We start from the raw sequence: 22,692 nt of genomic DNA, 5'->3' as shown, positions 1-22,692 counted from the left end.
CTTCATACCAGGTGTTGGCGGTGCTGTTGTTGTGGTCTGTTTCCGCTCCTGTTTGGTCGGCTTGGCAGTCGCTGGAGGGACTTTTGGTTTCAGGATCGGCAGCTTGTCGGTCAGCTTGAAGTTGTTCACTTTGTCTGATGGAAAACATGTTGACGATGAGGGATAATTATTTATGGTCAAGTAAAAGTAGACTTGTGTTGTAAAACAGACATCACTCTTCATTTCTGACCTGTTTCTCCTGGTTTCCCCACCAAGTTCGTTTTCTTGTTGATGGTTATGGATGGACGAGCCGGGGATCCTGGAACAAACAGTAAATAAAAGATTATCTCTACATTGATTCGTTTTTATACTCTACCAGCTGCTTCTCACAGTTTTTAAACCTCCAATAAGCCCAGAAAAACATCTACAAGACAACTTAAAGAAGGTTTCACCCATTGAAAGGTGTATTTAATGGAAAACAGTGGAACACTCCTTTATCACCATACAGTCAGAGCTTGTTGACATGAACAGAAAAGTCTGCTACAGATCAGATTCATGTTTCGCCTGCTGTGTCTAAAAAAGGCAAAGCGTGAAGCTCTACCAGCGCCTTGTTCTACCTTGGTTCTCTCTAATCTCCTGGAAAATCTGCTTTTTTTCTACAGCAGAACTCGATACCCATTTCCAAACGCCAAACGAACCTGAAAACATGAACAATCCCGTGTAATTCGTGTGTGTTTTTGTAAAAATCCACCACGGACTGAAGTCCAGAACCTGCAGCCAATTACACCCCCACCCCCCTCATTTAAGGAGACGCCAAGATTCCTCACAATCAAGGACTTGAGCCAGATCCAAAACTAAATGGAACAAATGCAAAGCCAGAAACATGAAAGATGGTGGAGTCCTGAAACTTTTTAGCTCTGAACATGAAACAATACAGACGCATTCCTCTCAATCAGTTACATGTAAATATGTACGGAGGACGAGCAGACGCCAGACTGCCTGCAGAGCTCTTTGCTTTCTCAGCAGAGCTTCTATTATTCTTGAACAGTTGGACGTAAATTAAGAGTCAACAAAACATGAACCATTAGATGCACTTTATCCTGGGAAGTCATGGTGGAAACTGTGCTGTAATTACAGTCCATGTTCAGCAGTGCCTCGTGATTACTGTGCCAGATTAAATGAAATAAATATTGGTATGATTTTCTCTTTTCACACACAAACAATCCTGCAATAAAAAGCAAACAGCGGTTTCCACATTCGGAGGAGAACGGCTCGATGCACGCCATGCTGTCCTGGTTGCGTGAGGCTTTTCTAAACACAGCATCATGTCTGAAGCTCATCGCGCCTTCAATGCTCGCAGTCAAGCAGGAAGCAAAGGCTGAAGCATGTGGAGCATTTAAAGAGGACGGGGTCATCAGAAACAGTTTCTTCTTTCAGTTTCTGCGGCACGAAAAAGCGCAAAGCTCTGCAAAGTAAGCTAGCGACCGAGGAGCACATTCTTTCTGAAAAACAGGCTCCGCCAAAGCTCCTGGCCAAAGCTTTCAAGCTGATGACGGCATTTTGAAATCCTCGAAAGATTTGACATGACCAAATCATGCAGTGTTGGCGGTTTAATTAAAGCAACAGTCAGCGTCAGGCGAAACTCATGCCTTTACCAACCATAAAACCGCTCTCCAGTGGTGGGACTCAATCGGCCGAACACATCAGGAAATTCAGACTTCTTGTCCTCCAGTAACGAGTTGTTCACTGCAGCAGGAGAGGCACTGCGGTTAAAACTGAGGTCTCACAAACTCAAAGCTCGTCTTAAACTAAACAAGCATTCCACTGTTTTCCTGCCAAAATGTTCTGGATCAACCCTGTGGAGATGGTGACATTCAGAAGACAACAGACCAATGGAAGACACCAAAAACCAGCTCATGCCCGCTGCACAGGACGACCATGCACACCTCGACATGCACAATATCGATCAGGACCAGGAATTATTTGATCAAATAATCAGTTTCAACCTCATTTACACCTGAAATTAAGATGTTTTTCATTGCAATAAGAAGGCGATCAGAGGTGGTCGGACTCAAAACGTTCAAGAGGCTTCAGACAAAGCAAGTAAAGCCTTTACCACGTTGACTCGATTCTAGCTAATGCAAACATGAATCAAACTGGGGCTAGCTGAGTCGATACAGCAGCTCGCTCACATCATGAATGAAAGTGGCCGACCTAGCACTGGTGCTAACAAGCATCTCATCTGGCTCTGTTTAATGACATTAACACAGTTAGTACGGCTAACGAAAAGTGGTCACACGCTCCCGTCTTGGCTGCGTTGTCACCGATCACTTCTGTTGACCTGAGAAGTGATTTGATATCTGATATCTCGGAAGTTGGAGCTGGGAATGGTGTCGAGGTAACCCAGTTAGCAATTGTTAGCCACTGTTAGCAAATCCAGTGGATAACAATACATAATGCTGTATTTTGTGCATACAAACACTGAAGCAACAAGTCCACAGAGCAGCCATCTTGGATTGCAGGATTTCGAGTGGGAAGTTTGTCGTCAGGGCGCGTTCAAGTCGAAACTAACAACTGGGAACTCAGAAATTCGAACTTCTGATATCAAATGGGAACGACCACGATTATTTTTATTCACTTATTATCCTTTTGCTGTTTTCATTTAAATTTAAAAGGATAAGCAAGGACGAGGGCTGACAGTTAGCTTCAGATAGAAGCCCTGAATACATCTGATGCATTTCTTGTCTTTATGTAATAAAATTTTGATTGTTGACGTTTGACTGTTGATTGTTGAGTCGTCAAAAAACGGCACTTTGGGTTTTGTTTTGTTGATCAGAACGGTGACCAACCCAAGCATCGATATTTGATGACCTGGGAATTTGTTTACCTCAACTGTATCTTCAACAGACAACTTTTTCTCTTTAACTTCTCATTAACGTGTCTCATCAGTTAATACTGATGTCACAGTGTAAAGCCTGTAGAAAAAATGACACCATGCATGTTTAGATTTGTTCCCTATAAACCTCACTTTCACTGTGATATTCAGTCTGACACCGGGTCGGATTTTTCCCATAAAACGAATGTCGAATTACAAAGGACACACGTCTGCTACCAGCTGCTATCCACAGGTAACGGGAACAACTGGAATAACCAAGGAAAAGTTTCCTCTTACCACGAGACCTTGAGACGGTCCAGACCTGCATTCTCTCTACTAGATCAGTAAGAAACAAAACCTGCCTACCTCTTAATACAGCCAGCTGTTTTACTCTGCCAAGATCAGGGTTTCTAGCTCAGACTGGGATTCTTACGGTTGTTTTGCCAGGCTGCTAACTGGAAACGGGAAAATCGAACAGGTGTCTATTTCCAGAGTCTTTCATCTGAAACTGAGTTCCAGAAAACGCTTCTGTTTTGTCAAACTTCTGCTTCTGAGGTAAAGAATAATAACTCAACACTGTTTTCCTTTTATATTATGCTGTAACAATCAGTGATCTTTACGTGGTCATCAGACCGAGACACCCAACAGGTCTCAGTGAAAGTCTCTGAGAAAACAACCCAAAACCCAGACGTTCAAACCCCCACCAGCACCAGCACCAGCACATGGAACACAGAGTGACATAGTTTGCTGCTGTTACTGGACTTATGTAACCAACTCAAATAATCAAGCTCCATCTCCAACATCCACTTGATTATTTGAAGAAGTCCGAGCCAGAAGAACCTGCAGAAGCTCACGTTGAGACAACAAACACGTCGGACAGAAGGCGACATGGACGGACAGACCGATGGATGGATGAATGAATGAACATGAAAGTATTAATAAACAAAATGGATGGAGACAAAAACACCAATATGAGCTGCGGTGGAGGTGAAGATGCTGCAAAAGCGACTGAAGGGTTAATGATGGGACACAAAACGAGGTCTTTTTTACCCAGTCGAGGTCGGGACCATAAGGCGGGTTTAGGTGGGGAAAGGCCCCGGTGGTGCTGTCCGTTTACTGTTGGGAGAAAAGCGAGTGTTACGAAGGGAAAGAAAGTGTCTCTGAAAACTGAACCCGACACCAGAACAACCACTCCTGACCTGAGGGAACGTCTCTGACTTCACCAGTCAGTCGACTTTGAACTAACTTTTTGTAAAACATCATGAGCTTGAAGGAGAAACATCTTTCTTCAGTCAAGCAACATTTTTCAGGACTTTTTCAGATTTTTAATACTGGAATTTAAATTGAAAGACTTTGATACTGAGTCTGGTTTATTTTCTGATTATTAACCTGAAATGAACTTTTTAAACTTCAGGTAAAGAAGCTTAAATGGGTCGTTAGGTTGTTCAGGTGTGAGGTCCATTTAGCAGGTCACAGTTAACTGACACAAAGTGGGTTTAAAGCTCATTAATCAGCAAACAAAAGGCAAAAACAGTAAGTGTTGAAAATAGAAGTGACTCTGTGAGAGTTGAGCCACAGTGGAGAGACAAAGTCAACCTGCCCTTTGAAATTAAAGGAATATTGCAGCAAATCATCAAAAACAGAACCAGGTACCAGTGATGTCAACTTTAAACCAATCTAAAACCTTAAAGTCAGCTTCACCCAATCAGACTGACGAACTGAGGCCGGTCAAAACACGGCCAATCAGAAACCATCACGGATAATGTGATATCTGTGCTCTGCAAAGTCTGGATGGAGTCGGAAGGAAAGTTTCTGATAAATTGTTCCTTCAAATTACTAATTAATATTATGTACTTAAGTTTACTGAATTGTAGAAGTTGGACAGAAACTAGTTGGAAGATTCCTGAAAATGTATCAAAGAAATTTCCAGCTATTATTACTTGAAAATAGCAGAAGATTATTATTAAATCATGTTGGCTTCATTTTAAAAATTTCTAATGTTACTTTATAATTACCACCAACTTACCATGAAGTTATGAACCTGTAGAGTGAAGTGTTATCAAGAGTTTCTAATAAACTTAAAAACGTTCTCAATAGTGCTGACTTAAATATTTATTCAAATATAAAACATATTTGAATTAATTAATTGTAAGTGTACAAATCACGTTTTTCATCCATGAAACTTATAAAAACTTAATTTGTAACTCACAGAATTATAAACTTTATATAAAGCACATGAAATTAGTAATTTGAGTCACAAATAAGAATCTAAGAAAACAAATGTTTTCCTTCCAACCCTTCCAGGATTTGGAGGTAATGCACATTGAAGATAATGTAAGAAAGTAGAGAGGGGAGAAGAAACAGGAGGATTACCCCCGAGTATCCCAGAGGTCGGGGATGAGTTACTGGGTCTAGAGGAAGAGTGTGGTTGTCTGAAGCCATTAGAGAAGGGAAAGAGGGGGTTTCTCGATGCAGGCCTCATGGATCTGACCACCGAGGTAGCTGCCGGGTTGTAAGGCTGCAAAGGCAGTGATGGAGAGGGGTTTCTTTTGCCGCCTTGACCTAAAAGATCAAAAACAGTTGCTTGAGTTACGATCTGATCTGTCTGAGTTGCCAGTCAAGTGAGCTTGCAGCAGCCCTGAGCGGTGATGTTAGTGATGGAAGTCTAATGACCATTTAAGTCAATGTAATTTGACTAAGTTATGAGTTTGATGGAATCAAGAAGGGGAAACCACAAACATTTAAGCTGCTGATGAGTTTTGATGATGCAACCATGATTGTAAGATTGTGTGCTGCATGCAGACATTGGAGGCCATGTTGGATGGAATGGATTTAGATCCTGGAGCGAGCAGCCAATCCTGTGGACAAAAACTTCAACACTGCAGTTTATCTGGAAGCTCGAGGGAACAAGATGGTTGCAGATTAACAGCAGACAGACAGAGAGAGCATGACTGCCATCGATTGCAAGTTACAGGAAGCGTTTCGTGAGGTCATTATTACCCCAGTTGTTAGTTTTGGCTCTCTCATTGGCCAGAGCTGATCTCAGCAGTGACGACCCGTCCCGGGATTTGCCGAAAGCTGTGTGGGAAAGAGAAGGTTTAACGCTACAAAGACCCGACAGTTGTTAGTTTAAGAGATGGTCCACAACCTGCTGAATTAAAACGGAAATGAGAAATAGTGTTTTTATAACAACAGACCTTGAAAAAGTTTAAAGCAGTGAAGAATAAGATTAATAATATTCAACTCTTTGCAGATAATACTCTCATTTTTGAGAAAGAGATCCTAATGGGAGTCCGTTAAAGTCACAAGGATCTGTCTCACTAACAAGATAGTTGTTTCTGAAAATATGTTAAACACCAACATATTTTCATTGTGATTGAATAAATCAGTGAAAAATCACCAAATCACCATTTCAACAGAGGTATACATAGAAGGTATGATGAGAAATTAGGAGTTGAATATGGAAACCTCCAGTTTTTCAATGAAAATTTTGGCATATTTGAAAACAGGATTTTTTTAATTTCAAAATCTGAAACAGTTGTTCGCTGACCATAGCCCTGCCTGTAAATTATAATTCTTTGCAGATGAGACTCTTATTTTTGTGTTTGTATTAGAGGAAGTTAATTTATGTCACAAAGATCTGTCTCACTAACAAAAATGTCATTATTTTTATTGTGACTGAACAAATCATTCAGTTTGGATGCATAAAATGATGGAATGATGATGAATTGGGCTCAGACTTTTAATTCTTTTTGCAGACGACAGTTATGTTTACGTCATACAGAGGCCACTCAGACATATACTGTAAAAATGTATGTCTCATGAGCCTTTTCATTAAATGTTTTTTTTTCATTAAACTTTTTTTGTCATTGAAGTGTCTTTCGAATACCAAACCATTATTTAACACTGTACAAAAGATTCTAAAAAAACCAACACATAATGTAACCCGTGCAAAGGAGGTGATACTTCCCTAGGTTAGACAGGACTTTGCCGAATTCAACTCTGCAAAAAAAGCTTTGCATTTTAAGAGCTTCAGTTTTTAAGCTCCAAATATAAAACAGCAGTCAGCTGCCAACAGCAGACCATATAAATCTTTTCATGGAGGTCGCACATCGAGTCTGTTAAATTTAAAAGACTGATCTGTCCATTAATTGTTTCCTCAAAGCAACAATGTATTTTAAATGTGATCAAAAAACAATCTTTACCCCATTACTCCACCGTTAAGGAAACTAGATGGCACTTTCAAAAGAAAGGTTTGGCTTTTTGAGAGCCACATATAAAATGTAAAACATCAGTTAATTGACAGCAGCTTGGTCTTTATTGTGTAATTGTTTGCAGATGACATGCTTATTTCCATGGAGGTCACACAGACAGCCTGTTGGAGATACAGTAGTATTCCCTCAATTATCACCAAACTCATTTTAACTGTCTTCTGTCTCAGTCGGTGCTTTGCAGCCCAGCCAACTGATTTCTGACACAAAACCTGGCGATTATGTAACAAACACAGTAAAAAAAGGGAAGTTGGGAGGTGAAATTACCAGCAGGGTTATAAGGCTTCTCAGGTGCCTTAGTGGGTGCCTTAGTGGTCTGCCCCTGACGTGAGTCGGCATTGGAGGGTAATTTAAGGAGAGGGGAGGCAGTGGAAGTGGCAGTGGCAGGAGGGGCTTTGGTGGGCAGGAGTTGGGGGAGGGCCGGACGATGATCCGCCGGTCGGTTGGAGTCGTTTCTAAGAGTGTTTCCTTTGTCTGGGGTGAGACAGGAGAGAGGTACACTGATCATGGGAATCTGATCCTCTGGGTTGATTTTAGACACCAAACTTTAGTTTTGGGTTGAATGACGGACATACTGTACTGTGCTTAAACAGACATGCATTTTGATTCATGTCATCATCTCCAAATGAAAAACAAATGAAAGTCACCAGATACATGTCTTTAGATTTTTCTGTCAACTTTCTCTCAAGTAAGACTGGGTATCGACACGTGTCCTGAAGTATAACTGTGCCAAAAATTGGTATTAAATGTCCAATGACAAGGGTCAGATTGTTTGAAACATGAACACTGCTTGTTACTCCACCAGGAAGGTTCTGTTTTGTGTCCATTTTACCTGTTGGTTGGTCAGTTTGTTGGTTGATTGGTTGGTTATTTCAGGGTATAATGCATGGATGCATCTTGCGCTCGTGATTTTGGACTGTATCTTTTTTAAGCAAAGCACTTCTTAAATTCCTCACAGTAATGTCTCTAGAACATATTGTTTTGATATTTGGCCTAAACTCTGGTATCGTAACGACACAATCACACCCAGTCCTACTTTCGAAACAAGAATCTCCAATAAGCAAACAAATGTCCAAAGGATAAAGATTTGTTCCCATCATCTTGTACCTCACAGAAATACAGAAAAGTCGAGAAGACATTTTGGGAGTTTTGCAGAACGACTTGTGTTGTCTTTCCCTGGTGGGAAAATCCAACAACGTCTGCGTCTGAACTGGCTGACATGCAGTCCTGTCATGCAGACTGATTGAACATGGCAATGACTTCATGAAGCAGCCACGGTGAGGACAGACGGACAGACGGACAGACAGACTGACAGACAGACAGAGGAAAGATCAGATTTAAAGATAGAGCCTCAGTTTCTCTGAATAATACTGATTTCACTGAAAACCAATGTCATAAAACAAGACAATCTACAGGTAAAATATCCTTCGTAACAAGTTATTGAGTCCATTTTTGAATCCCAAAATATTTGATCTATCTCTCTCTCTGCTTGACCAATCATTGGCTGGTGTTGTTTGGACATAATGTTGCTTAAATCCACTGAACCTAATCATAAATGTTGTTGGATAACTTTCCAAAGATACGTCTCACAAATTTGAAAATTGGCTTTAATTAAAAGTTTAATTGAGAAAATCTATAGAAAAAGATGCTAAAACTTTAAGAAATAACAATAAAAAACAATCTGTTTTCATGAGGAATTTGCAGTTTTATAAAAACCCTTTGTTGCCATTTTAATAAACTGATTTTACTGCTTTTGTTGAGTTAGCTGGCTAGCACAGCTTGTTTACTAGATAACCAGTATGTAAGCAGTTAGCTTGCCAGCCAGATGGACTTCATCAGTCACATCATCATCAAGTTTTTCTAAAGAACATCTGATACTGAGCTGTTAAAGACTGGAAACAGATCTTGAGGTTAAGGAAAAGGTAGAAAACACAGATAAAAGGAAAACTGAAGTGTGTGAAAGAAGAAAAGCAGAAGAAGAAAACTGACGGCTTCAGGTGCACAAATGAAGCAGTAACATGACCTTTAGCAGCGTAGTGTACAGCTGCACTCAGGGTGGGCGGGGCTAAGTGAACTTACTCGTATCACCTGACCTCCAGCGACATCATCTCCACGCTTCGTATCGACTTTCTAACTGCGCTCAAGGCATGCTAGCATGCAGCCAATCATAACAGCTGCATGGTCCCAGACCCCTCCCCTTCCCAGGTGCATCACTGGGCTCAGCCGAAGCAGGTAAAGACAGGCTGCGAATAAAGCTGGGTGATTAAAAATAAATAAATAAGAGCGTCTTTTCTTGTTACCGAGTGACTCGTGAGGCCATTTGGGCTCAGTGAAGCCGGGCAGAGGTAACGTTTCCTGGTGGCTCTCAGGAGGAGCTGTGGGAAATAATATGTTTGGTTTAAAGGAAGTAAATGTGAAAGTGGTGAAAGTAGAAAAACATGATGGATGTGTTTGGAAAGAAGCAGCTTCAGAGGTCGAGTTGGACCGATGTGGCCTCTGAATGGACGACACAAATTTCAATACGAACAAAACAACAGTTTTTGCCACAAATTGTAAAATCTGTTCTTAACAAACAGTGAGTGAGTGAAGCTTGAAAACTAAATCGCTGGTGAGTTTTAATTATGGACTTTTATAGATTTCCCTTTTAATGTCTTCCAAACTTTAGATTTTGTATTTGACGGTGCACTTTGAACCAAACTGGCGCTGTTGGAGGTTTTGTTCTTGTTTTCCCTCGTGCAGTGTGCTTTAATTACAGTGTCTTGAATCTTAAACGTAGAAAACCATGTGTGGGTCGTCCAACCTGGGACCGACACATGGTATTTAATAAAGCTGATAAGTAGCTCTCCTGGTAACGAACACGCCTCATTTATCCGTCATAAAACCTCATTTGAACCGGAGGAAGTTCTTCAGACGTCAGACTGAGTTTAAAATTACACTGTAAAAACTTTTCAGAGCCTGTAATGACGTCACTTGGAGATCATTTTGCTCAGCGAGGTAACACACAACAGTCCAATTTCTTTGCTAACACCCGTTAGCATACTTCACTCACTCACTTTCAGTTTTCACATTAATCAGCAGTTTTTGAGGCTCAGTTTTTTTAATCGGTCGAACCCGACTGTGAAGCTTTTGAGGCGTCTCTGCAGCCCTGAGTGGAAGAAGACGTATAAGAGGAGATGATGTGTGTGTGGAGGAGAGAAGAAGAAATAATCACCAAAGGAAGTGCGAGGAGCTCCGGGGAAAGCCGGGTTTTTGAGCAGAGGAGAACCTCGAGTCCTGTTGTGCAGAGCTGCAAACGAGTCGACACGTCACAGGAAGGAAACCACAAACTTTTATTGAAGGAGCAGCTTTATCTTCTCTCAGATACACTCAGATTATAAAGCTTCTCATTAAAACTTTACTCAGATTTAAAATGAGTCCTGCTTCACAATCTATGAACATTTTTACATTTTATATTCACACTGCAGGTCAGTTAATCCATAAACTCTCAGATCAGTCGCTGTTTACAGTTTCTAAATGTCTGAATTGGCTTCTCCTCCTGGTTTCTATGATCCTAGTGAATATCTTTGTGTTGTCGGACACTGGATCAGACTACAGAAGCTGTCTGAGGACTCACTTTCACTAAATCCTGAGAGAACATTTGCATATTCGATCTAAGATTTGCTTTTCTGTGAACTCTTCTGTCCTGCAGACTTTAAACCAGCCTGAACCTGCAGTGACACCGTCACAGCTTTATTATTATGGTCTCCTCTGAAAGCAGGTGGAGGTGGATTACACACTCGTCCACATGAAACAACTGTACATACCTGCACGGCTAATAAACAGACTCCTTGAACAATGTGAGGCAGCACTAACAGAAACAGCCGCTGCCTCAACAGGTTCACTGACTGTAGGAAGTTAAAGAGGCGGCTGAACTCACCGAGACGAGGAGGGAACAGAGCGTGAGGCCCGAGAGGCTTCTGCAAGACAAAACAGCAACTTCAGGATTCTGCCATCAAATAACAATCAAGAAGATACTCCCAGCATGCACCGCTTCAGGCGTTCTCAGGCAGCTGGTGGAGTGAATGGCTGGACACAGTCGGCCATTTTGTTAATATTTTACATATTCAACCTATTAGTGATCTCAAGAGGACGGACAGTTTTATCATCAGGTTATCAGTCAGTCTTTATCTGTACGCCGACACTTTCCAGACGGAGCCGGTCTCACACCACACGTCTCACACCACGTCTCACACCACACGTCTCACACCACACGTCTCACACCACGTCTCACACCACGTCTCACACCACATGTCTCACACCACACGTCTCACACCACACGTCTCACACCACGTCTCACACCACACGTCTCACACCACACGTCTCACACCACACGTCTCACACCACGTCTCACACCACGTCTCACACCACACGTCTCACACCACGTCTCACACCACATGTCTCACACCACGTCTCACACCACACGTCTCACACCACGTCTCACACCACATGTCTCACACCACGTCTCACACCACACGTCTCACACCACGTCTCACACCACACGTCTCACACCACACACGTCTCACACCACATGTCTCACACCACGTCTCACACCACACGTCTCACACCACATGTCTCACACCATGTCTCACACCACACGTCTCACACCACACGTCTCACACCACACGTCTCACACCACGTCTCACACCACACGTCTCACACCACACGTCTCACACCACACACGTCTCACACCACACGTCTCACACCACACACGTCTCACACCACACGTCTCACACCACACGTCTCACACCACACGTCTCACACCACACACGTCTCACACCACACGTCTCACACCACACATGTCTCACACCACACACGTCTCACACCACATGTCTCACACCACACTTCTCACACCACATCTCACACCACACGTCTCACACCACATGTCTCACACCACATGTCTCACACCACACACGTCTCACACCACACGTCTCACACCACGTCTCACACCACACGTCTCACACCACATGTCTCACACCACACGTCTCACACCACATCTCACACCACACGTCTCACACCACATGTCTCACACCACATGTCTCACACCACACACGTCTCACACCACACGTCTCACACCACGTCTCACACCACACGTCTCACACCACGTCTCACACCACACGTCTCACACCACGTCTCACACCACACGTCTCACACCACACGTCTCACACCACATGTCTCACACCACACATGTCTCACACCACACGTCTCACACCACGTCTCACACCACACGTCTCACACCACATCTCACACCACACGTCTCACACCACATGTCTCACACCACACACGTCTCACACCACACGTCTCACACCACACGTCTCACACCACACACGTCTCACACCACACGTCTCACACCACACATGTCTCACACCACACGTCTCACACCACACACGTCTCACACCACACACGTCTCACACCACACATGTCTCACACCACACACGTCTCACACCACACGTCTCACACCACACACGTCTCACACCACACACGTCTCACACCACACGTCTCACACCACACATGTCTCACACCACACGTCTCACATCACACATGTCTCACACCACACACGTCTCACACCACACATGTCTCACACCACACACGTCTCACACCACATGTCTCACACCACACGTCTCACACCACACACGTCTCACACCACACGTCTCACACCACACACGTCTCACACCACACACGTCTCACACCACACGTCTGACACCACACATGTCTCACACCACACATGTCTCACACCACACACGTTTCTATTGGAGTTAATCTTGTTGTTTACAGTTTGTATTCGCTCAGCGTTGTAAAAAGTACCCAACAGTCGTACTCGAGTAAAAGTAAAGATATGGTGTTAAATGTTAGTGTGGTGAAAGTGGAAGTCACCTCAGGCACATACATGACTGCTGATAAAATACATTGGAAAATGGAAACTATCAAGTATAACTATCTCAAAATTGTACTGCAGTACAGTACTTGAGTAAATGTACTCAGTTACGTTCCATCGGTGCATTAACATGACACTTGCAGGCTGCAGGCTACGTACCAGCGGCTTGGCGAGAGGATTACGCAGCTTGTACGGCTTCTGTGCGTTCTTATCTGTGAATCCAGACCAAAATATTATTATAATTTATCCTGAATTAATTCATCAATGACTCAGTAATTTAATAAAAAGTTACTCCTTACTGCCCATGTTGGTGTTGTGGATGACCGGTTTGCTCCACATGCCGCTGCGGTCGTCCTTGTTGGACCGGACGCCGAACTCGTAGGGCGTGTTGGGTTTCAGGTTGTCGATGACGGTGTCGCTGGTGGGGCAGGTCTGATAGATCCACTTCCTGTTCCTCTCCCTGTAGCGGATGGTGTAGAACCTGAAGGCAGGAGAGCAGCAATCACAGGTCAGCAGCGAGAAGGTGTGTGGAGGGGAACCAACAGAGCCAGAATCAGTCCAAGTGAGTTTACTTTTCTGGTTTGAATGCACGCCTGTCACAAAACTGGGATGGCACTCAGTAGAGTGCATACCTCCACCAACGCCCAACAGTCTCTTCTTCCTCCCTCATAGATACCAGACACCTAAACAGGCTCGGCTTTGTTCATCAACATACGATCATTATTCAACAATTTCCTGGATCCGTCCCTTCATCTGGATCAGCACAAAAAGTTAATGAGGTCTATTCTGGGCCGAGACCCGTCCTCCATCCAAGATTGGTTAAAATCTGGTCAGTAGTGTCTGTTTAATCCTGCTGACAAACCAACCAACCAACCGGTAGCCATCATGGCTTCATGATGAAGCTGATAATGAACTCATCACAGTTTCCCTGACCAACACCTTCGTTTGGCCTGTTGCTACAGTTGGCGCTGGGCGGCGTGCTAACCCCGAACACTCGCTGCACACTGACAACAAACAAACGACAGCCCAACATGGAGACTCGGCCTGTGTGGTTTCTCTGTGGCCGCCGTGACCTCAGCGTGGAAACAGCCTGTCATTAGGTGTTGCTCACTCTGGCGAGCAGCGCGGCCGATCTCCACTTTCACTCCCTCATGTCGTGTTTTTCAAAGCCAGCGGCCAAACTCTGCTCACGAGGAGCTTTAACACGACGGCCAGAGTGGCAGCGGACGCCTGGCTCAAGCTTTCCGACGGCTCCTCCAGCTCGTCTCACAGGGACGGAAAAAGAAAGGGATTCTTGGAGGCGACAGCCGAAGGAAAAGAGAGGCCAGCCGGTCTAACATCACTCAGCACGACTCAAACACAGTCCAAGCATTCATCATGATGCCGTGCAGAGAAACACATTTCTCTCCCTCTCAACCCAACCGGCCGCCCACCTTTGAGTCCGGTTCTGCTCGAGGGTTCTGCCTGTTAAAGGCAGTTTTTTTTCACCACTGTTGCCAAATGCTCTTGTTCCTGCCTGACACGTCGGTGAGGAGGCTCACTGCCTCAGACAAACTACACAGTCTCTCTTAGAAAGTCAGAAACCTGCCGAGGGAAGCGAATCAAACTCGTCAGAACTGTCTCTGACGGTCCGTCTCTCCTTGAAGACGTCCACAGTTCTGTGACAGAGCTCACATCAGTCTGATCATACTTGTTTTCTCACCCGTCCTCCAGGCACTCGTTCATGACGTCGCCCTCGTAGGGCGTCTTCAGGTAGTTTCCCCAGGACAGCAGCACGGCGCTGGGGCTGACGGAGCCGATCACCAGGTGGAGCGGCTTCTCCAGGTTCACCTTCCCTGTGCACACAGGTGAGGACAGTCACACCTGCCGGCCTCTACACCAGCGTCATAAAGCAAACAGGAAGCGGGCGGCTGGCGTACCTGTGCAGTGTTTCTTCACGTCGTTCACTGGGATCGGCTGGACGGCCACCAGGTACTTCGGCTCAGCGTCTGGAACAGGAAGTTGTTTACATTATGACTTTTATCTCACAAACATCAGGACAGTTCTGCCTCTGGCACCACTGAGCCTCTGGTCTGTACAGATGGTCGTCTATTTGTCTTCCATCACGTTTTCACATTTACACATTAAGATATTTCAGTTCAGATTTATGTTTTGGACGTTCATGCAGATAATCACATAGGAAGCCTCATTTGCATGTTTAAACCTGAAACATCAGGAACCTGGGGACACAGAGAGTAACGGTCTGTATGTAAGCAGCTGCTTCATGGAGACTAATCCTTCATTCTCCTCCGGCGGGAGCTCAGAGCAGAAACGTGTGAGGAACGCTGCCGTCTGTTCTGGAAATGTGCTGCCGTGATGATGATGACGATGATGATGATGTCATTACAACGACCCCCAGTTCAGACGAACACATGGGAACGATTAGAGAAACACAAAGACGACATGTTGAAACAGTTTGTCTCTGCTGAGAGTCGAGTTTCAGCAGAAAATCCCTCAGACGCCTGAAAACTCGACAAGTCTTCATGATAATCACTGAATGTTACTAAACTGTCCCCGACTCATTGAACCAGCACAGAGGTTCGGTGGACAGACCAGCAGCCCAACATTCACTGATTACTTCATGATAATACGTCTTTCTCCTCGATGTTCTTTAAACTTTATGAACTCAGTGCTTCATGTGTTTCCAGATGAGGGTGGAGGATCAGTAACTTTATACCGTTTCTTTGTACCATGTTGAATAAAGTTGTGTCACTGTGAATAAAACGTGCTTCGACAGAAACTTCTAACAGAAAATGATGATTGAATAAATGAAAAAGGTTTGTGGGTGTGACGGGCGAGGCACCCTGCAGCATTATGGGTAAAGTGCGAGCAGTTAAAGGGATTAACCCTGAAGTCGAACAGGAAGAGCATGATGACGACTGACTGAGCAGGATACACTGTAAAATCTGTCATTCGTTGAATAAATGTGTTTTTACTCGGTTTAGCTCTTTAGCTTTGAGACTCGACAAACAGCAAACAGAAACATCTGATCCTCCTCCATCAACACATCCTGCTTTGGTTGACGTGTTCAAAGCTTCTGGAAATGTCCAAATCCTAAAGAAAAGGCTCCATCTCATCCCAAACCAGACTGCATTCAAAATGACAGCATTTTAAGACAAACCTCTTAAAGTCCTGGAGCTGTGCGTCTCTTTGTGAACCTGAGAGGTTTCATTCATCTGCTGCTCCTCAAAGCTTCACACACTGACAGGTGGGTATAAGCCCCGCCCACTCCTTCCCCTCCTGACCTCATCAATCACCTGCAGTCACCTGGGAGGCCGAGCAGTGTTTGTCGTCCTTTCTCTGCTTTTTCTTTTCTTTTTTTGTCTCGGTGGAAAATGTATCAGCTGCATTAGTCACGAGGGTCGGGAGGGTGAAACCAGCTGCCGGAGGTTTTATTATAATCTTTCCTTTGTTGAGTCGACGGAGGTTTTCTTCAGTGTTTGAGGCTGATTTGTCTCTAAGTGATCTCTATATGACATTTGACTTCCTGAATAAATCTCGCTGACTTGAATCTTGAAAAGCTCCCTAATTAATCAGGTTTGTTTATCGATGAACGACATCGACATGTTGACCATGTAGTTATTTAAAAAACGTGAAAATGTAGCTGAAGTTTGGTGGGGAAACTGAAATCTTTCAGAGTTGAAGAGGATCAGCATCAGTACTTTGCTCCAGATCGAGAACAACGACCCGAGTATTTATTATTTATAATATTTATATTATTTCTTTCTTTTCTGCGTTTCACCTGTGAACTCCACACTGTGAGTCAGAAACAGCCCAAACATTCACAGGTTACATTATGATTATATGTTTTTGGTTTGGTGCTTCTGGAAAAGCTTTTAGCGTTAGCAGCAGTACTCAAACCCAGCCAGTCAGAACAGCTCACATTTTGGCTGAAGTTTGGTGGGAGTGTTCTGAACACCTCTGAATTCTTCTTTAACAGAGTTTGTTCCTTATTTGTAGTTTTTCATGTGGTGATAACTTCTGAACATGTTGCTCAGCAGGACCCGGCCGTGTGTCTCCTCAGAGACCACGAGCAGCGTCGGATTTAAAGAGTCAACACTGCGGTCGATCCTCCCGAGCTGCTGATGGATGGTTCTCAGCTGAAGGCTTTTAACCACCAAGGTAAACACCACATGAAGTGTTTAAGAGCAGCTCTGACACCACAGCCCCGCCCACACCGTTTGACTGACAGCTGACCTCAGGGCAGAAGGAGCGGCGATGAGAGACGAGCGACAAATAAGGAGCCGGAGATTAAATTAAAACTTCTCCTGAAACTAAACTGTTTATGTCTGTTTGTCCTTCGTCTCCTGGGTTTAATTTACACACACAGCGGAAAGTAAACGCAACATAGAAGAGCAGGATGTCTGGATGTCCCAGCTGCACTTGAACACAGCGCCTCACATGGTTTCCAGAAGCAAAAATCAATGAAAGGCCCACAACAGAATGATACGATGTTCGTGACCTGTCCACCAAACTGCCTGACGTTCCAGAAGACTGCAACCAAACTCCAGTCAAATTCTAGCGTATTTTGACTTCAGGGTTGAGTACAGTATCCATAAGACCACCACCAAACTTCAGCTGAATTAAGGTTTTTAAAACCTTGTAAAAAGCTAACGTCTCTCCACACACAACTGAGAAGACTGAAAGAAAGACCAAACAATGGAAAGAAATAATGAGATGAAACAGTCTTTAAATGTTTGGGTTGTTGTTGATCTGTCCACCAAACTTCAGCCAATTTTTTGTGTTTTTTGACTCGGCTTCAACCAGAAGACTGCCACCAAACTGCAGCCAAAATCTGGACATTTTTAAACACATCAAACATCTTTGCACTGTCGCAAAAGTTTTGAAGCTCTCCAAAAAACAAAGGAATTAAACTCAAAAGTCAAAGTGTCTGTGCCCACATCAGGGCAGGAAAAGTAAGGCTTCTCACAGCTCAAACTAAAACACCCACCAAACTTCAGCCAAATTTGGCTGTTTTTAAACACAGTACACAGCGAATGTCTCTGTACTGTCATGTGAGAAGAACTGAAGCTCTCACAGCTGATAAAATAAAGACAGAACAAGTCATCATGTGTGTGTAAGTGGTGATCCGTCTACCAAACCTCAGCCAAATGTAGACGATTTTAAACAAAGACGGACGTTAATGTCTGTCCGCTGTCGTCAGCAGTGTAATCAGGCTCTCACAGCTGATTAAAGGTGCTGCAGGAGAGTCAACATCAGCCTGCAGAGGAGACGGCGCCGACGGACGACTTTCAGCAGGTTCTCTGTGAACTGCTGCGATCAGACGTCACGCCGTCACAGCTTTTAGTGTTTTCTGTCCTGATGGGAGGAAAATTGTTGGCCGAGCTTCAGAAACAGGATCAGAGCCACCTGCTGCTGCTGCTGCCACAGTCCTCTGCTTCCCAACGCTTCTCACGTTCTGCTGCTCCCCAAAGTATTTCTGCAGAAACTCACGGTTTCCCACGAGTCTGACGGTTTGGACACGGAGGTTCAGCGCTCACATGGACACAGAGGCAGAAACCGTCAGTCTGCAGCAGGTTTCACTGGACGCTTCTTAATCAGTCGTGAGAGAACAAACGTTCATTTGGGAAGGTGCTTGAGATCTGTCCACCAAACCCCAGTCAAATTTTAGAGCGTTTTGACTTCTGATCTTGCTGATAAAGATAAGACTGAAGCGAATTCACTGAATTTCTTTTATAAAACAGGTTGAAATTACGGTCGCAACTGAGCCCATTTTGGTTCTTTATTTCCAGGTTTCTGTTTTGGTTTCAAACAACTTAAAGAGTAAATCCACCTGGTTGAGTTCAGATGTCATGTTCTTAAAATACATTTAGTGATGAGGAGCTAGTGTTGATTAAATCTCAGTCCTTATCAACACCAAGTCTAATATCAGCTGTTGAATTCTGAATCTGAGGTGGTGACCTGTCCACCAAACTCCAATCAAATTTTGGACCATTTTGACTTAAACGATTAACAACTTTGCGGGAAAGTATGAAAACCCGGAGAGAGCACAAGTGAAATAAAGTGTATAGTGAGAAATGTGAGAAAAATTAAATAATAAAATAACCTCAAATAAAACTCTTTGAATAATATACAGATATGTCCTGTTCAGGCCTCCGTAGCCGGTCTTACCCATCTCGGTCTCGTACGGTTGTCCGTTCTCGGGCAGCTGGATGAACTGTTTGGAGAACATGCTGCTGCCGTAACCCAGGATGTAACCCTCCAGCTTCACGTCCGGACTCGGACGCACAAACTTCATCACGATGGTGTCGCCGGTGGCGTTGATCCGAACCTTCATGTTCTGACGCCGCACTGAAGAGAAGAAGAGAGACGGATGTTAGAGCCGAGAACATTCGCTTTTCTTCCTGGAGAATAAAAATCAGCTGCACAAGTTCATCTAAAAATATTTTAAAATGTAAAAAGAAAATTAGCAGTTAAAGGGATCTTCCACCAAACTCCATTCAATTTTTCTGACGTTTTACTCACCTACCCTGTCGTTTCAATCAATCTTTAAGCAAAAACATCAAACTGTCCAAACTAAGTTGGTGAGCGTGATAAACATTTGACTTGCTAAACATTAGCATGTTAGCATTGACATTGTGAGAATATTAGCATATGCTCCGAACTAAACTCCGAATCCTCCCGATCACATGTTTTCATTACATCTGTGATTGATTCTGGCGAGAAAGTGCAGAACTGCACTAAAAATATATGAAATAATGTCAATTTCACAACGTTACGAATCGTAACTTTCAACCAAACTGCATTCAAATTTCCTCACGTTTTACTCACATACCCTGCTGCAGCTTAAATCATTCCCATCAGCCTCAGCCGGACTTATTTACTTAATTTAGTGCCAATAAGCAAATATTAGCATGCTAGCATGCTAATAAGCAAGATGTTGAACATGGTAAACATTCACTGACGAGTGTGAAACCGTCTCCAAACCAAACTGCTTCAAACGTACCAAGCATCAAGTTGAGGAGGAAAAGGAGTTGATGATCTGAATGTCTGAAGGTTCAGTCTGTTCTGAAGGAGGAACCACGCTCTGATTTGATTTCATGCTCTCATAATCTCTCAGACGGATATCTCATTTAGAAACCAAACTCTCCATCTCTTTTTATGATTTCCCTCTCAGCCTGCGGACCAACACTTAATGAACATGTTCACCATCCAAACAGCAGATCATCCTGACCTCGGCCTCTCGGGGTTCAGAGCCGACGTCACGCTCCACTGTTAAAAGTTTAACAAGTACAGAATGTTTCAGTCCCAACAGGGTTTCTCAGGAACTATAAACCTTTTTATTTCTCCAGGACCCGTCCATCACTGGGACAAACACCATGTTTCTACACAAACACAGAAAGAAGTTCATGTAGAACATTTGCTGAATTTACAGGAAGGAACAAATAAGTGAGAATCAGTCAGAGACAGAGTTTCACACAGTTTATAAAGTTTGTTTTAACTCGACAACTCTTAAAATCACTACATTTGTTAAGGGAGTCTGGTGACGTTGTGGTTACTAGTTCAATGGTTGGATCAGTTAAACAGATGGTGTGTTCACTGTTTTCTTCAGTTGTAGCTCTCTGACTCCATAGCAACATTATACTTCCTGTCAATCTTCCAAAGCATCATGGGAACTGTAGTGATAAACATAGAGCATTATTAGCTCCCAGTTTGTACCAGCATTTATAACATTTGACTGAACAATTAATTGATTCATTGTAAAAAATAATTGCCAGAGATATCATCGCTAGTTGCAGCCCAAACTCCAATCAGCAGCTGTGTTTACTGATAATTAGAAAAATGTTAGCATGCTAACATGCTTGTACCAAACCCCATTGAATTTTCTGTACGTTTTACTCACATATCCTGCTGCAGCTAAAGAAGACTGAGAGAAAAGTATGTGAACCCCAAAACACCAGAAAACAATGTTTTTTCTTATTTTCAGACGGTTTATCATGTTTCAAAACATCGAGCCACGTCCTGTCCCTTTAACGGAGCGCAGCCATGAGCCAGTTTCATGGATGAACTCAACTGTGTTTGTTTAGCTGATTAACTGTGAGCGCCGCTGCAGCGTGAAACAATCAGCTGTAATGACTCGTTACGGCCTCCTGCGAGGAGAACACCACGTTTCCCTCAGACTGTTTTCCACTTTGTGTTGGACGCGAGGACGTCCGTCTCGTCCAGGTTTTCTTTGGGATGTTTGTTCCTGGGAAAGACCCGCTGGACATGTGGAATCATGCAGCTCGTTCTTGGCAGCGCCGCTCGGCCTGTCGAAGGCTGTCCAACAGCAGCTGATTGAGCGGAGCGGACAAAACGCCTCAAACATGGAGGACGGTCGTCCCTCCTGACGGCCGGGACAGCGTCTCAGAGGACCATGAGCAGGAGGCAAAACAGTCGAAGGGCTCCTCAACAGTCTGCAGAAACTTTAACTGAAGTACTGAAGTACTTCAAACACAAGATGACCTGCAGTCCTGCTACTGCAAAAGTACTGCAGTATAATACGAGCACAAGACAACAGAGAGTACAAGAAGTACTACAAATACCACAATGGTACCAACAAGAACCAAACCAAGTACAAACACAAACATAAATTACTGCAAGCGAAGGGTACTGTGAAGTACAAATAATCAAAAGTAACATAAAGTATCAAAAGTACAACATGAGTACTATGAAGAACCAACGCGACCTGCGTTGGTTCTTCACAGTACTCATGTTGTACTTTACCAAGACTTCAACAGAACTCTTTCAAGAGCCCTCAAGAGTACCAGTAACACAAGTCCTACATACAGCAACATATACACGCAGGAAGTATTAATACAAACCACAAAGTAACAGAAGGACTGACGATCACAGGAACGTGGATAAAACAACAGAAATCTGAATGGAGTCTGGCTGAGTGTCTGTAAACACCAGACCACAGTCTCCAGCTGTAAAACACTGACGGCCTCCTTCATGTGGGCACTAATGAGCTGCTGCTGGTTTCACTGGTTTCACTGGACCCTGACGGTTCTGAGGGAAGTGGACTGAGAGGAAACTTTAAACTGAAGAAGTCAGTTTGATAAATCTTTTATTTATTTGTGTTTTGTCAGAATCTCGTCAAAACAAAACAGCTGTGTGATTTGGCGCCACCTGCAGGCTGTCATGTCCTCCCTCAGTGTGTTTGTCTTCCTGTGGTGACACGAGGACGTCTGTCTGCAGCTCTGACGGACACATCAGAGACAGCCTGGATCAGGACGAAGATCACCGATGACCAGACGCTGACTGTAACTGAGAGCGTTTCCTTCGTCGCTCTTTAAATCCATTTTAAGGTTTTGAGTGAACTCTGAGGGTCACAGCCGTGTTCACTGAACAAATTCAAACATCGTCCTCGATCAGCTCCTCGTTGTAATTTAGTTCAATCACCAGTCGGAGCAGCGTCGAGTCGCACATGAACGTCACCAAACTCACGTCCTCGTTCCTGGTTGTGAAGACGAGGACACGTTTTATATTCACAGCCTGAAACTACAGCTGAAGACGAGCGGCACAAGTTCAGACTGATGCTCACAATATTTTAGACAAGCTGTTGTGAGATGAAACATTTATGGCTGAAATCCAAAAACCGCCTGTGAAACCCG

General features: G+C 43.8%; 1 protein-coding gene across 15 annotated transcripts in view; it reads right to left on the bottom strand.

The window, feature by feature from the left end:
- abi3bpb (ABI family, member 3 (NESH) binding protein b) overlaps positions 1–22,692 on the bottom strand; it is a 30,546-nt gene that overhangs the window by 5,518 nt on the left and 2,336 nt on the right. Inside the window, exons 2-16 of one of the 15 annotated variants that reach the window (XM_084346864.1) lie at positions 19,208–19,387; positions 14,956–15,024; positions 14,739–14,871; positions 13,336–13,517; positions 13,196–13,248; positions 11,042–11,081; positions 10,337–10,411; positions 9,426–9,500; positions 7,393–7,599; positions 5,855–5,932; positions 5,228–5,416; positions 3,905–3,970; positions 1,639–1,725; positions 230–298; positions 9–134 (exon numbers count right to left, since the gene is read on the bottom strand). In XM_084346864.1, the coding sequence (XP_084202990.1) occupies positions 9–134; positions 230–298; positions 1,639–1,725; positions 3,905–3,970; positions 5,228–5,416; positions 5,855–5,932; positions 7,393–7,599; positions 9,426–9,500; positions 10,337–10,411; positions 11,042–11,081; positions 13,196–13,248; positions 13,336–13,517; positions 14,739–14,871; positions 14,956–15,024; positions 19,208–19,387 (1,629 nt within the window). The remainder of the gene's footprint in view (positions 1–8; positions 135–229; positions 299–1,638; positions 1,726–3,904; positions 3,971–5,227; positions 5,417–5,854; positions 5,933–7,392; positions 7,600–9,425; positions 9,501–10,336; positions 10,412–11,041; positions 11,082–13,195; positions 13,249–13,335; positions 13,518–14,738; positions 14,872–14,955; positions 15,025–19,207; positions 19,388–22,692) is intronic. The other 14 variants (XM_084346872.1, XM_084346871.1, XM_084346873.1 and 11 more) reach the window with 14 other exon arrangements.

The sequence above is a fragment of the Pagrus pagrus genome, assembly GCF_965226575.1.
Source record: "Pagrus pagrus genome assembly, chromosome: 24".
NCBI lineage: Eukaryota > Metazoa > Chordata > Actinopteri > Spariformes > Sparidae > Pagrus > Pagrus pagrus.
This window is presented reverse-complemented; position numbering and strand designations above follow the sequence as displayed.